Source organism: Gobio gobio (assembly GCF_949357685.1).
Source record: "Gobio gobio genome assembly, chromosome: 13".
Taxonomy (NCBI): Eukaryota; Metazoa; Chordata; class Actinopteri; order Cypriniformes; family Gobionidae; genus Gobio; species Gobio gobio.
The window spans coordinates 11,956,498-11,974,664 of record NC_137106.1 but is presented as its reverse complement, the minus strand read 5'-3'; the positions used below and the strand labels follow the sequence as shown (position 1 = coordinate 11,974,664).

At 43.8% G+C, this 18,167-nt stretch overlaps 1 protein-coding gene across 1 annotated transcript; it reads right to left on the bottom strand.

The window, feature by feature from the left end:
• Positions 1-9,241: 9,241 nt before the first annotated feature.
• LOC307136741 (zona pellucida sperm-binding protein 4-like) lies at positions 9,242-17,993 on the bottom strand (the record flags this gene model as incomplete). Its single annotated transcript, XM_079833989.1, has 13 exons — positions 9,242-9,253; positions 10,189-10,395; positions 10,480-10,668; positions 10,921-11,203; positions 11,325-11,400; positions 13,208-13,280; positions 13,361-13,508; positions 13,578-13,770; positions 13,857-14,014; positions 14,085-14,182; positions 14,254-14,441; positions 14,518-14,677; positions 17,973-17,993. The coding sequence occupies 13 exons, from the start codon at positions 17,991-17,993 to the stop codon at positions 9,242-9,244; spliced, it is 1,806 nt and encodes a 601-aa protein (XP_079690115.1).
• Positions 17,994-18,167: the final 174 nt, after the last annotated feature.

Below are 18,167 nucleotides of genomic sequence, written 5' to 3'. Positions count from 1 at the left end.
TTATGTTCTTGGAGCAACATGTAATGAAAAAAAGAAGTGTAATAATGGGAAAAATAGTTGGCAACATTCATAATATGTCATATTTTATGGGAATGTTGATGTCATTTCTTTCCCTATTCATTTGTCTCTCCCAAAATGCCTGATAAACATGATTTAAGTCCTGGGGCCCGTTTCAGTAAGGAGGTTCAACCAACTCTGAGTTTAAACCTGAACTCTGAGTTGACTTACTCTGAGATGGGAAACTTTGAGTTTTGGGTTTCAGAACAGCTGAGTTGAGGTAGTTCAATCAACACTGAGTAGAATGACTCTGAGTTAAGCACATGCACTCCAACTATGAAAAGCCACGATCAATGGAGCTATGAAATTACGATTCACCATGGCAACAAAAAGACGTTCCCATTCTTCCGGGTCAATATGTAAGTTTAATTCTTAATTATTTTAATTACATTTAATTAGCAGCAGCTAAAAATAAAAACATAATTCAATCAGGTAAAGCTTTAAGCATAAAATGTTCATGGGTGTAGGTTTAATGACTTTACAAACATTTGACATATTAAATAAATATCATTCAGTGTCCAATGTGCAGCAGCTTTTCCCACATAGACCCTTTTCACAGACTGTGATGACGTGTTTTAATGGTCATCAGTATCATAAATCCTGCAACGTTTTTTGTATTTTTCTTTTAATGTATGTACATTTATAACACTAATACTTTGTATTATATTACTTTTGCATCAAATAAAAAAAAAACAAGTTACCGCTGCTGTGTGTCACAAGCACGCCAGGCTCCACCCTCTCCCAGACTCAACGTTCACAATCACCTGACTATTAATCACACACACCTGCACGTCATCAGCACTGCAATCACCTCCAGCACTTAAGCTCCACTCTCACACTCAGTCTTTGTCCGGTATCGTTTGTACACGCTCACGCCTATGCTTACAACGGACTCACCTGTATTACCCACCTGTTCTCCTTGTCTCCCGAGTGTCTCCTCGTCTTGTCTCCTGGCTCCGTGTCTCCATCGCTCCATTCCTCCATCGACCTGCTCTCCGTGTATCCTGCAACAAAGTCGTATAGTATCACCATTGACATTCCACTGGATTACCCTGCCGTTACCTACTCCAACTGCTCATTACCTGGTCCTGTCAATAAACTCTGTTAACCCCTGTCATCAGTTCTCCGTGTCACCTCTGTTTGTAACAGAATACCGGACCAACACCGCACAGCACCAGGATGAGCATCCCGGATCCCTTCAAGGAGCTCGTCAACGCAGTTCGGCGAGCTCTTCCCTCCAGCCTTCACCAGCAAGCACTTCCGGAAACAGAGGATTGCAACGGATTCCTTCTGCAATGTTCGCTGGTCCTGGAGATGCAGCCGCACCTGTACCCACATGATCGCGCCAAGGTAGCGTTCATCACCTCGCAGCTAGCGGGGAAAGCGCTCCGTTGGGCGGAATCGTTGTGGTCCAACGACAGTCCCGTGATCCAGACCTTTTCCGGTTTCACCAATCACTTCAAGGAAGTCTTCGGAAAACCATCCTGGGATTCGTCGATCGGTGAGCAACTCTACCACCTGAAACAAGGTTCACAGTCTGTCAATGAGTATGCCCTTCAGTTTCGAACCCTCGCTGCTGCGAGTGGATGGAACGAACAATCCCTGATTACGACCTACCGACAGGGTCTGGATCCTCGGGTGCGGCTGCATCTCGCTGCATACGAGGATACCATCGGGCTTGAACGATTCATCCAACTCTCCATCCGCTTCGCCACTCGTATGCAGTCGTGAATCGAAGAACACCAGGGCCAGCTGTCATTCTCTTCCGTCCTCCGCCGGCCAGTTGATGTCAGCCCTCCGGAACCAGCCCACGAGGCGATGCAGCTGGAGAATTCCCGACTGACAGCGGCTGAGTGGCAGAGGCGGCAGACCCAGAGTCTGTGTCTGTACTGTGGTCTACCTGGGCATTACATCTCCGAATGCCCAGTCCGCCCCCCACGTCCCATGGTGAGTGCTATCATTCCCTCTCTTCACAAAATGCAACCACTCACCACAACTGTAAACCTTACTGCTGCCGGTATCTCTCTTCCAGTTACTGCCCTCCTCGACTCTGGGTCAGCCGGCAACTTCATCTCGGGCACCCTCTGCCGCCAGCTCAAGCTCCGCACGTCTGCGACTCCGACCATCTATCAGATCCAGTCAATAACCGGGAAACCCCTCAGTCAGAGGCAGGTCAGTCGATCCGTGGGCCCCATTGGAGTACAAGTGGGAATCCTCCATATGGAGCGGATACATCTGCTGGTTCTGGAGGAATCCACCGCTGACGTCATTCTAGGGCGCCCATGGTTAGAGCAGCACAACCCAGTCATCTCCTGGAAGACGGGAGAGGTCCTGAAATGGGGCGACAGCTGTTTCCCGGACTGCTTCCCGTCTCCACCAGTACGTCCCTCTCCTCGTCTTCAAGATCTCCCTGTCTGCGCCACGTCCATCGAGAGTCTGGTAGAGAGACCTTCGGTGGATGTTCCATCCTGCTACGCCCCCTTCAGTGACGTCTTCTGTCCCCAACGGGCTTCCAAGCTGTCTCCCCATCGGCCATGGGACTGTGCCATCGATCTGCTGCCCGGTGAACCAGTGCCCAGAGGAAAGATCTATCCCCTCTCACGTCCGGAGGAGAAGGCCATGGAGGACTACATCAAGGAGGCGCCGGAGCAAGGTTACATCCATCCATCTACTTCCCCTGCTGCTTCAAGTTTCTTCTTTGTGGCAAAAAAGGACGGAGGCTTGCGGCCCTGCATTGACTACCGAGCACTCAATAACATTACCGTGAAGTTCAGGTACCCCCTTCCTCTCGTCCCAGCTGCCCTGGAACATCTCCGTGGTGCCACTGTGTTCACGAAGTTGGACCTCCGCAGCGCATATAACCTCATCCGGATACGTGAGGGGGACGAGTGGAACACCGCCTTTGTCACGCCCACCGGTCACTACGTATATTTAGTGATGCCCTATGGACTCGCCAACTCGCTCCGTATTCCAGGATTTCATCCACGAGGTTCTCCGGGAGTTTCTCCACAGGTTCGTTCTGGTCTACATCGATGACATCCTCATCTACTCCCGGAGCCTGGCCGAACATCGCACCACGTTGCGGAGGTCCTCCAACGCCTGAGGAGCTTCCACCTATACCTCAAAGCCGGGAAATGCTCGTTCCATCAGCCCTCAGTGCAGTTCCTCAGCTATAACATCGACCACAGTGGCATCCGGATGGACGAGGGGAAGGTGGAAGCCATCCGGTCCTGGCCAACCCCCTCCATTGACATTCCACTGGATTACCCTGCCGTTACCTACTCCAACTGCTCATTACCTGGTCCTGTCAATAAACTCTGTTAACACCTGTCATCAGTTCTCCGTGTCACCTCTGTTTGTAACAGAATACCGGACCAACACCACACAGCACCAGGATGGACTTTATCACAGACCTCCCTGTCTCCAACCACTGTACCTGTGTCCTCGAAGTGGTAGACCGTTTCTCCAAGTCCTGCCGCCTTCTTCCACTACGAGGACTGCCCACAGCCCTAGAGACTGCCGAATCCATGTTCAACCACGTCTTCCGCTACTATGGGATACCCGAAGACATAGAATCGGACAGGGGTCCCCAGTTCATATCAAAGGTATGGAAAGCCTTCCTCTCCCTCCTAGGTGTGACCGTCAGCCTCTCGTCAGAAGGCAGAAGGTCTGGCTGTCGACCCGGGACATCAGACTGCGTCTGCAATGCAAGAAGTTGAGTCCCAGATTCGTTGGCCCCTTCACCACCTTGCAGCAGATCAACCCCGTCACGTACAAACTCCAACTCCCACCTCAGTATCGGATTCACCCCACGTTCCATGTGTCACTTCTTAAAGCACATCACCCTTCTGTTTCGGTTTCCCCAGTTCGGTTGCCCCCTCCTCAGCTTCTTCTAGAAGACGGCGCGGCATACCAGGTCCAGGAAATCTTGGACTCCCGGCGTCGTGGTGGTCTGCTCCAGTACCTCATGGACTGGGAAGGGTACGGCCCAGAGGAGCGATCGTGGGTACCCAGACACGACATCCTAGACCCAAACCTGCATGAAACCTTCCGCTCTTCTCGTCCTGACAGACCGGCACCTCGGGGTCGAGGTCGACCACCACAGCGTCGGGGTCCTCGGCCCTCAGGAGATGGCCGTGGAGGGGGGGGGTAGTGTTACAAGCACGCCAGGCTCCACCCTCTCCCAGACTCAACGTTCACAATCACCTGAGTAATAAACACACACACCTGCACGTCATCAGCACTGCAATCACCTCCAGCACTTAAGCTCCACACTCAGTCTTTGTCCGGTATCGTTTGTACTCGCTCACGCCTATGCTTACAACGGACTCACCTGTATTAAGGCCCTGTTATACTCGCACCTGGCTCCGCAGCGCGAGCTCCGCAAACTGAGCGCGCTCCTCCCCCAAACGGACGAGGCGTTTATAGTCGACGCGCGCGCCGTTGTAGTATTCTGTGAAACGACAGGGGGCGACTTGGAGTAATTTTTCTTAAATCCGTCGAAAGCACGAGCAAAGAAGTAGTTTACCGGTCCGGAACAGGTGAACATGGCGTCATGCAAGCCGTTCGTGGAACATAAACGAACCCACATGAGCCCCGTAACTTTACAAGAGAGACTGGCCGTCACACTACGTGTTCTTGCGTCTGGCAGTAACCAAAAATGTGTTGCCTACAGTTACAAGTTGGGCTCGACCACAGTTTCGTTGATCGTAGTACAAGTACATTCCCCCAAATTTTGCAGATGGTTTTTATACTAATATATATATATATATATATATATATATATATATATATATATATTAACTATATTAGTTCACAGTGCATTAACTGAAGATGACAACTAATTTCTGATTTTGTTTGTACATTCTGAAATTAACACTAAACAAGCACAATAAATGCTGCAGAAAGTGTCTTGTAAACTAAAGGCCCGGGTATACTTCGGCCGTCCGCGTTCGTGCACCGCCCGCATGACGTAATTTTCGTCATTCGGAGGGCTCGCGGCCGGCCGCACACCCCGTCCGCGCGCAGCCCAAATTTTTAGACCACGCGGACGGTCCGCGTGCAACAGCGCATGCGCCAGCAGTACAGAAGAGTCCACTAGGTGGCAATACACACAGTATTGAGCACAGTGTTCAGCCGTCGAAGAAGAGTGTGCAAAGACCGGTTTAAAAACAACACGCTTGAAAAAAAAGAGAGAATTTTTGATTCTTCAGTGTTTCTTCCAAACTATGTTGCAATGGTGGATCCACTACAGTTCTTCTCCGATCATGCCCAGCAAATGTCCCTTTGATGACAGGACTCAGTGCTGCCCTCCGATGTCTGGTAGAGCATAGACACTTTTTTACTGCGCATGTGTCCTCCGCGCGCATCCGTTGTGTAGTATACTTTAAGGCCCGGGTATACTTCACTTACCGCGCCCGGACGCGTCATGCGCGCAGCCCTGTCCGCGCGTCTTTCAAAGTATACTACACAACGGATGCGCGCGGAGGATCGCGTTCGACACATGCGCAGTAAAAAAGTGTCTATGCTCCACCAGACATCGGAGGGCAGCACTGAGTCCTGTCATCAACGGGACATTCGCTGGGCATGATCGGAGAAGAACTGTAGTTTATCCACCATTGCTACATAGTTTGGAAGAAACACTGAAGAATCAAAAATTCTCTCTTTTTTTTCCAAGCGTGTTGTTTTTAAACCGGTCTTTGCACACTCTTCTTCGACGGCTGAACACTGTGCTCAATACTGTGTTTATTGCCACCTAGTGGACTCTTCTGTACTGCTGGCGCATGCGCTGTTGCACGCGGACCGTCCGTGCGGTCACAAAATTTGGGCTGCGCGCGGACGGGTGTGCGGCCGGCCGCGAGCCCTCCGAGTGACGAAAATTACGTCATGCGGGCGGTGCACGAACGCGGACGGCCGAAGTATACCCGGGCCTTTAAAAGACGCGCGGACAGGGCCGCGCGCGTGACGCGTCCGGGCGCGGTAAGTGAAGTATACCCGGGCCTTAAAGGGTTAGTTCACCCAAAAATGAAAATTCTGTCATTAATTACTCACCCTCATGTCGTTGGACACCCGTAAGACCTCCGTTCATATTCGGAACACAAATGAAGATATTTTAGTTGAAAGCTGATGGCTGAGAAAGGCTTCACACAGGCCTCCATTGGCATTCAGTACATTGACACTTCCAAGATCCATGAAAGGCACTTAAAACGTCGTTACAAAGTCTATCTCACCACAGTGGCTCTACAATAATCATACAATGCGACGACAATAGTTTTTGTGCGCAAAAAAAAATCAAAATAACACCTTTATCCAACTTGTTCTTGTCTTCCGTGTGCGCCTCCACGACGCATGCGCGAGAATATGACGTAGCGCCGGTGTTCGGGAATCGATGAAATACACACTTAAGCCCCATTTTGAGCACTACGCCGAGACCTAAAGCACGATCAATGTAGAATCCAACAGCTTAGACACGCGCGTCTTCCTCTGCTCGTAAACAAATCGCTTCTGGGTCATATGTCCGAACGCCGGATCTGCGTCATATTCTCGCGCATGCGTCGTGGAGGCATACACGGAAGACAAGAACAAGTTGGATAAAGGTGTTATTTTGATTTTTTTTTGCACACAAAAACTATTGTCGTCGCATCGTAAAATTATTGTAGAGTCACTGTGGTGAGATGGACTTTGTAACGACGTTTTAAGTGCCTTTTATGGATCTTGGGAGTGTAAATGTACAGAATGCCAATGGAGGCCTATCTGAAGCTTTTCTCAGCCATCTGCTTTCAACTAAAATATCTTCATTTGTGTTCCGAATATGAACGGAGGTCTTACGGGTGTCGAACGACATGAGGGTGAGCAATTAATGACAGAATATTCATTTTTGGGTGAACTAACCCTTTAACTTATTTTCCCAGATTATTGAGAGTCTTTTTTATTTGGCCATGTACTGTATCACTCTGCAGTCTCTACACGTCAAGTAAAATTTCAAGTTAATTTATTTATTTGAAAAGTAATGTATCTGTAATATGATCATGCATGCTCAATTTATAAAAGTAAAACTAAACCATTTATTTTACATGTTTTGTAGCCTACCTGCTCTCTGTTAGCGGACTCTTCGCAAAGTTAGCATAGGCATAAAAACAAACATCTAATACTCTATAAGCAACACTGGACAATTGGATAAAATAATATTTTTTCTACATGTGAACAAGACTGAAATTATCTTTTCTCTGTGGTGAAACATGTCTCTGTCATAGTCGCACATGAACGGTTCGTTCATTGCGGTCATAATTTATCTTTGGCTGCATCTTCCTAATTCAGAATATGATCAAAGATTACATATGTGGACGTGTTCGGAGAAATTAGCCATTGAACAAATATATTTTAACTACCAGTATGTTTAAAAGAACGAAATGACTGAATGGAATTCAAAGTCGTCAAGTCAGTAAAATTAATCTACAGCATCACTGCTGCATGTGTGTGAAGTCACACACAACACAGCGTGTATAATTTTATCTGTAATCAAGTGTGTAGCAACCATTATAGCCCGTGTAATACAACTATTTGAGCGAATGCAGACTGAGTGACGAATCATTCATAAACAGACTACTTGCGCGCCACAGTGTGCAGCCTCCTCATTGCTTCTCTGCATTGGTTATTGGTTATGACACAATAAAGTACTCTTTTCATCACATACCGCCACAGCAAAAACTGCACATTGCAACCAGTTTCAGAAAATAACCCCACTGGACTGAAAGACACTCTGGGTTTACCAAAGAAAACCAACTCCTGACCAGGTTAGGTTCACAGAGTAAGTTACCCTGGTAACTGACTCTGTTATAAGTTACCTCTCTTTTAGAAACAGGCTTGACTTACCCTGCTTTCTTGGGTTTGACATACCTTCCATTCTGAAACAGAAAACCCAGAGTTTCCCTTATTTCAGGGTTAACATACTCAGAGTTTTCACTTAACCTCCTTTCTGAAACGGGCCCCTGGTGAAAGCTCATAACAAATGGTATTTCTGAAAACCCCTGAATTTGCTGTGCTCTTTATACAGGGCATCCATGCATGGTGTCAGAGAAATTCACTAAAATATAATGTCCTCGTGCGAGTACAGTGGCACCCAGGAGGTTAAGACTTTGAAAAGTAAAGTAACAAAATATCGAAAATGTATGTTTTTAAATACTCAAACAGTTAAAAATAATAGCAAAATGTCAAAAAGTTCAGAGAAACTTTCTACACTTTATTGGCATAAATGGTTCAAGAACCTTTAACATCCATTAAACCTTTCCCTGACACAAAAAGTTATTTTATGGTGCAGTTCTTTAGATTATTACAATGTTATTTACAATAAGAAAATAATGGTTCTTTTAAGAACTGTTTACTGTATGGGGTTAATTCTTTGGGGAACCAAAAATGGTTCTTCTAAGGCAGGGGTTCTCAACTCTGGCCCTCAAGATCCACTTTACTGCAGAGTTCAGCTCCAACCCGAATCAATCACACCTCAACAAGCTAATCAATCAGCTAGGGGTGTGTCTCAATCAGCTCCCTAGTTCAGTAGTCAGGGCGCTGATCAGGGAGTCGTCCACATTCATGTACACGATAGACTAATTCACGACTTAGGAAGCTAGGGAGCTGATTGAGACGCACCCTAGTTCAGTAGTCAGGGCACTGATCAGGGAGTCAGACATTTTAAAGTGCTGTCCCAAACACAAAATCCAGTGCACTGAAATTTTCACTCCCTAAAAATTCCCAGAATGCACCGAGAGAACCAGGGAGCATTAGTGCTCAATATGGTTGTGTCCCTAAATCGTATACACTCTATTCGATTTTGAATTAGTAATTACTTCACAACCGCTAAAGTACCTTCTATATAGCATGAATGTGTGTAGAATGAATGTAATCTGGACGAACTACATTGGCCATGTTGTCATTATCATGTGACCTACCTGCGTCAGTTACGTCGCTTCACTGCCATTCATAAATCCTCTCCCGTGGCCTCATGGGATAGTAAAGTGTCCACCATATGCACACTTCAGAATCTCACCTGGAAGTAATAGGTCATTCGGGTATATTTTGCCTACTCTTTTATGAGTACTGTGAATTCGGACATACAGTACTTCTTTTGTTACTGTTTTTGACCTACTAAATAGGGAAGTATGCGACTTCGGATGCATCCTGTGTTTACTCAACGGACATTCTGAAGTGTGAAACACATCGCACAAACCAACTCAATACACATCACGACACGTGATAGAAGTTTTTTCAAATACAAACCATTTTTTTAATTATATTTCAGCATATCACTACATAGGTAATAATGAACATAATCTAGCTAACATTTATAATTTATTTACGGCTGAAATGTTGCATATGTAACAAGCCATAATGTAGAGCCCTGTGGCAGACAGATCTAATTTTAGACTAGAAAAAAAAATTAACTTTTTTTTCTTCCTTTATTTTTGTTATGGCAATTCCTACTTAGTAGTTAAACTCATTAAAGTTAAATTATGTTTATTGTGTCTGTGTTGATATTTTTCATGTAAGTTAGTTAGTGTTAGTGCTAATGTTTTGGCTGTTAGCTGAGCTAGTTCATGCTTACAAAACTCTGGGTTAGCTGTAACATAAATGAAGCATGTTACAGCGTACCCCAGTTTGTGTTGTATATTTTTTTAATTTCAGTATGCCTAGGTCAGGCATACTGTGTGATACAAATTCAATATTAACATCAAAACTAAAAGTGTGTCCTCTGTTGATTTTATAACAAATTCAGCTAAAGATACACAAAGAAATAAATGAAAATACATGTTTTTCATTAAGTTCTTTAATGAGGAGTTCAGGTGTATAACAATAAGTTGTCACCACACACACACATTATATATATATATATAATGCAAATAAGTACATAAGTAAATCAAAAAATAAAGTGATAAATGTACTGCATTCATTTAATCAATTATTTTATTGATCATACCTCTCAATTACATCTGGCCAGAGAATTTCATCAACATCACAGAAAATATTTTCAAGAGTCATGCATCGTGGGAAAAAACGCCTTGAATGCTGTATCCATCCTTGACATGCTTGTGCCCCAATATCTCCACAGGCCTCTTCCATCGCTTGAAGAAGACTTACTTGGTTGTAAGGGTTGCGATCATGTACTTTCCATCTCCAAGAGGAGAAGAATTCCTCAATTGGATTCAGGAAAGGAGAATATGGTGGAAGAAACACCATCCTGAATTGTGGGTGATTCTCAAACCACTCTCGCACTAGTGCTGAATGGTGGAATTGGACATTGTCCCAAACAACTACAAAATTCCGCACCATTTGCTCCTGATCACCCTGCGGAAAGAGGATTTCATTGAGGAGGTTTAAAAAATGTAGGAGCCTTGCTGTGTTGTATGGTCCCAAGACAGCATTGTGTGCCACAACATCAGTTGTAGAAATTGCTGCACAGAGAGTGATGTTGCCTCCTCGTTGTCCAGGGACATTGACTGTAGCACGATGGCCAATCACATTTCTCCCTCTTCTCCTTTTTTTTTGAAGATTGAAGCCTGCTTCATCAATATACAGGTACTCATAATGAGTTGCACTGCTATCCAACTCCAAGATTCTCTAGAGTAAAAAGAACACAAGGTAAAATATAGTAAATTTGTGTTTTACGGGAATGGCATTGATTGCAGTCAATACTACTGTGAAATTGTTGCTGAAGTTTGAGTTCACACTTTGAAGCAGCAGAATAAATAGACATGCCTAAATCTTTTCACATATAGTAGCATGGAATAGTTTATGGACACATACTTAAAATTCAGGAAACTATATATCTTTGAGTTGACAGTAAAATTGCAATAATTGGGTTGCACTTACTTGAACAAACTGGAATCGCAACTCCTTCACTCTAACGGAGTTCCTCTCAAAGGGCACTTTGTATACTTGCTTCATTCGGATAGCATTTCTTCTTAGAACACGGTCAATTGTTGAGAGACTGCATTGGTGGATATTGTGGAACAGTTGATTGTCCGGTGTTATTCTTTGCTGAATTTCTTTGAGGCGGAGGGTGTTGTTCTGGACCACCATGTCAACAATGGCATGCTCTTGTTCAACTGAAAAAAGTCTTGTTCGTCCACCTGAATGTTCTCTAACTTCAATTCTGAAAAAGGTTTGGACAGGCAGGAACATTTATCTGTAGATTCATCTGTAGAGATCTAGACCTATGTCAAACAAGACTACATGGACTCTCATTGTAAATGTAGAATGATATAGTTACTTACCGGTTTTCCCTCTGAAATGTACGGATAATTGAAGCCACTGTGGATCTGTTTATATTGGGCTGAACTCTCTGGCCAGCTTCTCTCAGTGAGAGACCATGATTTATGACATGGTCAATAAGTGTGGCTCTGATTTAATTTGAAACACACGTGTACCCTACCCTCATTCTACCTCTCCTCCCTCCTCTTACACCTTGGCCTCCTCTTCCTCTTTGCCCTCCTCTTCCTCCCTGTCCACCTCTTCTCATATTTTCTCTTACCACTATACCATTGCCCTCCAATCTATCCATCTCTTCAATCTCTTCTCCTCTTCCTACATCCTCAGCTCTTCTCGCTCTTCCTCCTACATCTTCAGCTCTTCCTCCTACATCTTCAGCTCTTCCTCCTACATCTTCAGCTCTTCTTTCTCTTTTTCTATCTCCTCTTTCTCTACCTCCTCTTCTCCCTCTACCCTGGCCACCACCTCTCACTCTTAAACCTCTTTTGTTTCCACTGCTCATATTTCTTTTTTGTCTTACTGTATCTCCTCATTTGTCGTCTTTGTTCTTCTTCCCTTCCCCTTTTGTAGTTGTTGTAATTACGTAAGACAGCTGTGTGAACAACTAGGAAATTGGCTTTTTCTGTGTTGAGTGGATTACTAACTCATCAGATAACAATTTGGCGTTAATTGAAGCCACAAGGTGTGCAACTGACTATTTTACAATTCAGTTTTGTTTGTTGTGTTTTGAAAATGGTACAAAAATGCTTGCGATCTTTCTGAAGAACAATGCAAAAGTTACAAATGTTTTTCCTGATATATTAAAGATTTGGTTGGCTGTATGAACTGCTGCGATAATTTTTGTGCACAGTGTTGAGAAAATTATGCTTTTGATTTGTGATTTGTATTAAATGAAGGAGAATTTTCTATCTGTTTAGGACAATTACAAAGTGTACTGATCACTGTGTTAACTGTTTTGAGAGCTGTTACCTGAGTTTGGAGAAATGTACCAAATCGATTGAGAAAAACTGTAATGTCACACTCTGGAAACAGTTTATAAAGACCCCTTTCATGAGTGAAGGTTAAAAGTCAAAAAGCAAAGGACAAATTTATAACATTTTAGACTGCATTTCCACCTGTATTTAGCATAGTCCACTTGTGATTGGACTGATAAACGCTTTAGTACCAGGTGTAAACAGGCCCTCAGAAAGCAACTCAGATGTTATGCACCAGTTAAGGGACTAAACCAGCTTTTATTAAAGCACCAGTCTACTTTTCAATAAACATTGGGGCTAGCCTAAAGTAAAAAGGCTGGTCACAATTTGGGATTAAAAAGGACAATGCAGGTTGATACCGATTTCATTGCAGATGCAATGCTGTACTTGCATAACTTCATGGGCCTTTCAAATAGCATTACCAAAAAACAGAGGGACTTGGCATGCTTGAATATCAATACAAGCAGTTATGTTAGTCCAGCCATAAAGCCACAAGTAGAGACCAAAACAGATTAAACAACCCCCAATTTGATACCATTAAGAACAGGGACCCAGGTTAGCAACTGGAACTTGGCAAATAGGTCAGGTTTGGGCAGAAACTTGGCTTGTTTGGTTCAAGTCAAGCATAACCTTGAAGCAAAAAAGAGGGAACTCTGGTTTAGTAGTGTAGCCCAATAAATCAAACTGAGAACAGTCATGAAAGATCAATACCAAAGAGACAGTTGAGTTAAGAAGTTTATTAAAACTACTAAAGTCACATGACCAGGTTAACTTCTCCACTAGACACCACAGTTTGCCCACTAGAGATGGTCTTGACGTTAGCATCTCTTCCTGGAAAAGAAATGGTAGAATCGTGAGGCATTTAAAAACCAAATGCTCATGGTTCCTGAAGTCAGTTTACAACAAGCACTCACTTTTCCTAGTGCAGCTTTGCTCACAGGAGCCAGAAGAGGGATGGCACACTGCTGTACTACAGTGGATGAAGATCTAACAGAGGGGGTAAAGGGATAAGCCACAGAAAGAAAAACGCCCAAAATTAAGGATTCAGGTAAGGCTGCAGAGCATACGGTTTCCTGTAGAGGAGCCAGTGATGCTGGATCCACAAATGTGAACATCTTCACAACAAAGCGCTTGTAGTGGGTTGGGAACTGAAGACCAGAAGATCCAGCCACCGGAACCAATGAAGTCAGGTAACGGTCATCCTGGTAAGGGCATCTGAAAGGTAAAGAGGCAGTCAGAAGTGCCTTACAGCACACCAGATGGATAAAGACTGGCCTTACTCACCCATCGATCAGAAGGTCCCACTGGGGTAGACTGAGTGGACTGGGGGTTGATGTAGCCCAGCAACGTCCCAGCATTAGGACAATGTTGGGGTCGGTCCTCTCCAAAATGCGCACCTCAACATACACAGGCTCCCGCAGGACTTTTGTGACGGGATAATCAGCATCACCGTAGTAGGACGTGTATGCCTCATCCCCTGAGGAAGAAAACCAGTGTTTAACCAGAAACTGCTGCAACCTGGAGTTTTAGAAAATACTTATGCATACTTGGACAGACACTTACCTTCTGCACAGCCTTTGGTGACACATTGACCATTTGCCAGTCTAAGCTCCACCCTGAGGGGTCCAGAAGCCGCTACTGGTGGAGGTGCAGGAACAGTGTTGACCTCCACAACCAGAGCTTCCACAGAAGTAGAAGAGTACCTACACTGGAAGAGAAGCCTAGACAACAAATAGTGAGCTTGTAGCCTTTGTCAAGGATTAATATTTTTTCTAAAAAAAAAACACCTACTCAAAATGGCTGTCCCTTGTGATGGAACCAAGTGGTCCGACACCCACTTCATACGAGGAGGTCATTCGGTTTTCATACACCACATATCCACTGTCCTCCTGCAAATAGTAACTGTTGGCATCCAGGCCATTCTAAGCCAGGCAGAACAGAACCACAAGCAGCTACTCACCATCATGCTTGTGCCACATGCAGTGACAGGGAACTGGTATATAGCAAAGGAAGGTGTGGATCCCACAGGACTGCAAGGTGGGTCGTTTCCACCCAGGAGATGGACTGAATCTAGGCTCAAGCGAGGTAGTGTAACATCTCTTGCCACCACTACCACAAACTGACCATCTCTTATACACTGGACAGTCACTAGAACAAGGTACAAGAGCAGGTTATTACTGAGGAGTGGTTTAACATGAACACCTTTACATTGACTCACTCTTACCTGCCTTCCCATAGAAACACTGCTGTCCGTTAAAGCAGCAGTTGATAGCTTCACACTCACCACCACTGATACCAGGTGGGCCACATTGGATCTGCTCATAATCAGCTACAGCACACTTGTCAAGGGGCTCTGCCTGCGCCACTGGCTGCTTAGACTGAAACTGCTGAGGAAACTGTTGACTAGCTTGTTGTTGAACCTGCTGAGGAAACTGTTGACTAGCTTGTTGTTGAACCTGCTGAGGAAACTGTTGACCAGCTTGTTGTTGAACCTGCTGAGGAAACTGTTGACCAGCTTGTTGTTGAACCTGCTGAGGAAACTGTTGACCAACTTGTTGTTGAACCTGCTGAGGAAACTGTTGACCAGCTTGTTGTTGAACCTGCTGAGGAAACTGTTGACTAGCTTGTTGTTGAACCTGCTGAGGAAACTGACTAACTAGCTGTTTAACCTTCTGAGGAAACTGTTGACTAGCTAGCTGTTGAACCTTCTGAGGGAACTGTTGACTAGCTAGCTGTTGAACCTTCTGAGGAAACTGTTGACTAGCTAGTAGTGATGTTACGTATGACACTGAAGCGTCGATGCGCGTATCGCGCATGCGACACATTTTGTAGTGAAGCTCCGTATCGGGGTGTGTATTGGTTTCCTAGAGTCACGTGATCGATGACAAATGAAGCCTCACTTTCTGTCCAATCACGTGCGCGTTTCGCTTTGCGTGTCAGAAGCTTCGAACCCCCAGATCTTACTTAACAAGTCCTTGTTGCCTCAGTCTGGTTGATGGTTTTGTGAGGAGAGTGCTGTACTTTGAAAGTTAAACAATATATTACATTTGGATAAACATTTATTTGTCACTATTTATTATTTTTTGTTTGTTGGAGTTGTGTCTTTGTATTTTGGTAAAATATTTGCCTTACTGTCATTCCTACTGTTACACAAGCACTATCACTGCCAAGTGGCATAAGCACATTTAATTACAGATGATCCTATCACACAATGTCCTTATTTTGTGTGTGTTTGTGTGTGGAGAGAGTAGGCCTACGTTACATCTTATTGAATCATATAAACTCATATTATATTTTATTGACACACTTTAATGGGTAAATTAATTGATTTACTGGACACATTAAACACAAACATACAAAGCTTTTATTTGTACACATAGCATTGAAACGATTTCGTGTGTTGTGGTTGCTTCATCTGACAGAGCTTCTTCCACAGACTTCTGCCTGCTTTATTTTAAATAAGCACCAGATGGTGCTGTTCTTGACACTCTCGAAGCTTTGAATCTTTTCCCGAAACAGTCAGGGTAAAGCCTCACTGCTTCATGAGGCTTCATTTCCACATCCCTACTAGCTAGCTGTTGAACCCGCTGGTCAGTTTGCTTTAACGGCAGAGCTTGAGGATTCTGGGGCAGATTACTCCACTGTGGAACAGCATGACAAAACGCACAAAACCACACACAAAGTGCCAGCGATTGACCAGCACACCAGTTTCCTGCCATTGTTCAACAGCTAGTCACACTGTTGAGATGATGCCCTTTGGTCTTTTTGTATTCTACAGATTTTGGCTAATTAACGATAATCCCTCCCTCTTCATTAAAAGTCATGATTCTCCAGACTTGCCCAAATGGGAGCTTATGCTACCAGGGGTGCTTCTCTTTCTAATTCTTATTTTTGCATCCTCGTTTCCTTTCCTAGCTTCCTTTCCTCGCGTCTTATCTCCACCCCTTCAGGATGCGAGGGAAGGACGCAAGGAAAATACGCGAGGACGGAGGAATTTAATCAAGTGAAATGATATATCCTCGCTCCCTTTAGCGTCACTTCAAAGCGTCGTCAAATAATGATGACTCTACACCGCTGGATTTAGTTTGCACATGGGGATTCTTGAACATTAGAGATAACTATTTATATTGTAATAGTTTTAACCCCTACAAAATACCAAATTTTTTCATATTTTATTTAATATTACCAGTTATTAATAACAACTAATTATTCCCAGTTATTAACTGCTTTTTATTTGTTGTTTATAGTATTACAGTTTGTTTCTTTAATTTTCTTGTGCTTTGATATAATTCTGCAACTGTCAGTTGTTGTTATTTGACATACATTTGTGTCTTGTACATGTAAACATAATAATAATAATAATAATAATAATGAATAAACTGTGGCAAGATGTGAAGGGGGAGGAGAATTAATAAGTGCGTCACGTTTAGTCGATAAAACACTTCCGCAAAGGATATACCCGTGTATCCTCGCTCGTGACTCCTCAGGAAGCCTCCTCACTCCTCGATCCTCGCGATGCAATTAGAGAATTGAGATGTCCTTCAAGATGGCTGAGCTCGTCAGTTTCCGGGTCATAGGATGGATGACGGAGGAGCGAGGAAACGAGGAGGGATATTGAGAAGCACCCCAGAAAATTCTCATCAAAATGATACGCATGTGATGTAGTATATTGACTCCAATTAGTCAGATTTGTCATATTGAAGACAAATAAAAAGGTTCATGCTCAGGTTTGCTACTGGAGCTTGCCCAAAGTACTTTGGGTAGATGTTTGGTGCATTCCACTTTGCTTGTAGACATGCCGAAATATTAACTAGCATTACTACATCTTTATATGGCAGAAATAGTAAGAGTAGTCTGTAGTTCCAAATTTAGCAACACTCACAAACCTCCCTAAGCACTTCCCCTCGGGGCAATCCCTGTCGCCAGTTTGAAGTGTTCCACAAGTGGACAAGAGGGGTTTATATGGACAGACCCTCGACTCCTTGATTATGAGAGGGGATGAGTCTACTCATATGTACTTTTTTACCAAATAAATGAAAATGTTAATTACTACAAAGGGGGTTACATCTGAATATTTTCTGTAAAAAGCTAGGATATGTTGAATAATATTAATCTGTTGCTTTGCCTGTGCAGGATGCCTCTTGCCAGTTACAGTTTTTTTTTTAATATACACACAATTGCTAGGACCCATTTCTCAATACTTAGGTCACTTTCAAAACTCTTCACACAGTTCTCCTTAAATGGCATTTAATCATTAAAAATATACAGTTATACAGAAGTTAAAAACATAACTTTTCATAACATTGACGGTCATTATTTCCTCAATAGAATAGCATAGCTCTAATAGGGGCACATTGTAACAGTTACTGTGCAACTGGGATTTAAACCCATCTAGTGTCTTCTGCTGGTTAGAGCAGCATTAAAAGAACTCTCAACTGTTAAATAACAGTCTTATTTTCAAGAAACAAAAACAGATGAAAATAAACTTAAGAAATGTACATCTGTTGTGTTAAATGTTCAGTGAGAGCGTCCAAAGAATTATTAATTGGTGCAGTTTCTCTAAATAATGTTGATTTGACAACTAGTAAATACATTAGGTTTCATCATCCCGGCATGTGTGGAAAGTTAAACTGTTACAACTAGCCCCACGTCAGGTTGTGCACTGCTCCCCACACTAACCTTGAGAAGTTTAAATTCCATACGTAGAAAAAATAATAACTTCTGTGCCTCTGCAAGTCACATAGCATGCAGCCATAGGGTTTCAGACTAAATGGGACTTGCAAAGGTACAGTCAGTTCCACCACATTTGCAGAATAAGGCACTCTTTCCAGGTCAAAAGCAGTTAAACCAGACATGAAGCAAAGTGACAAGTCA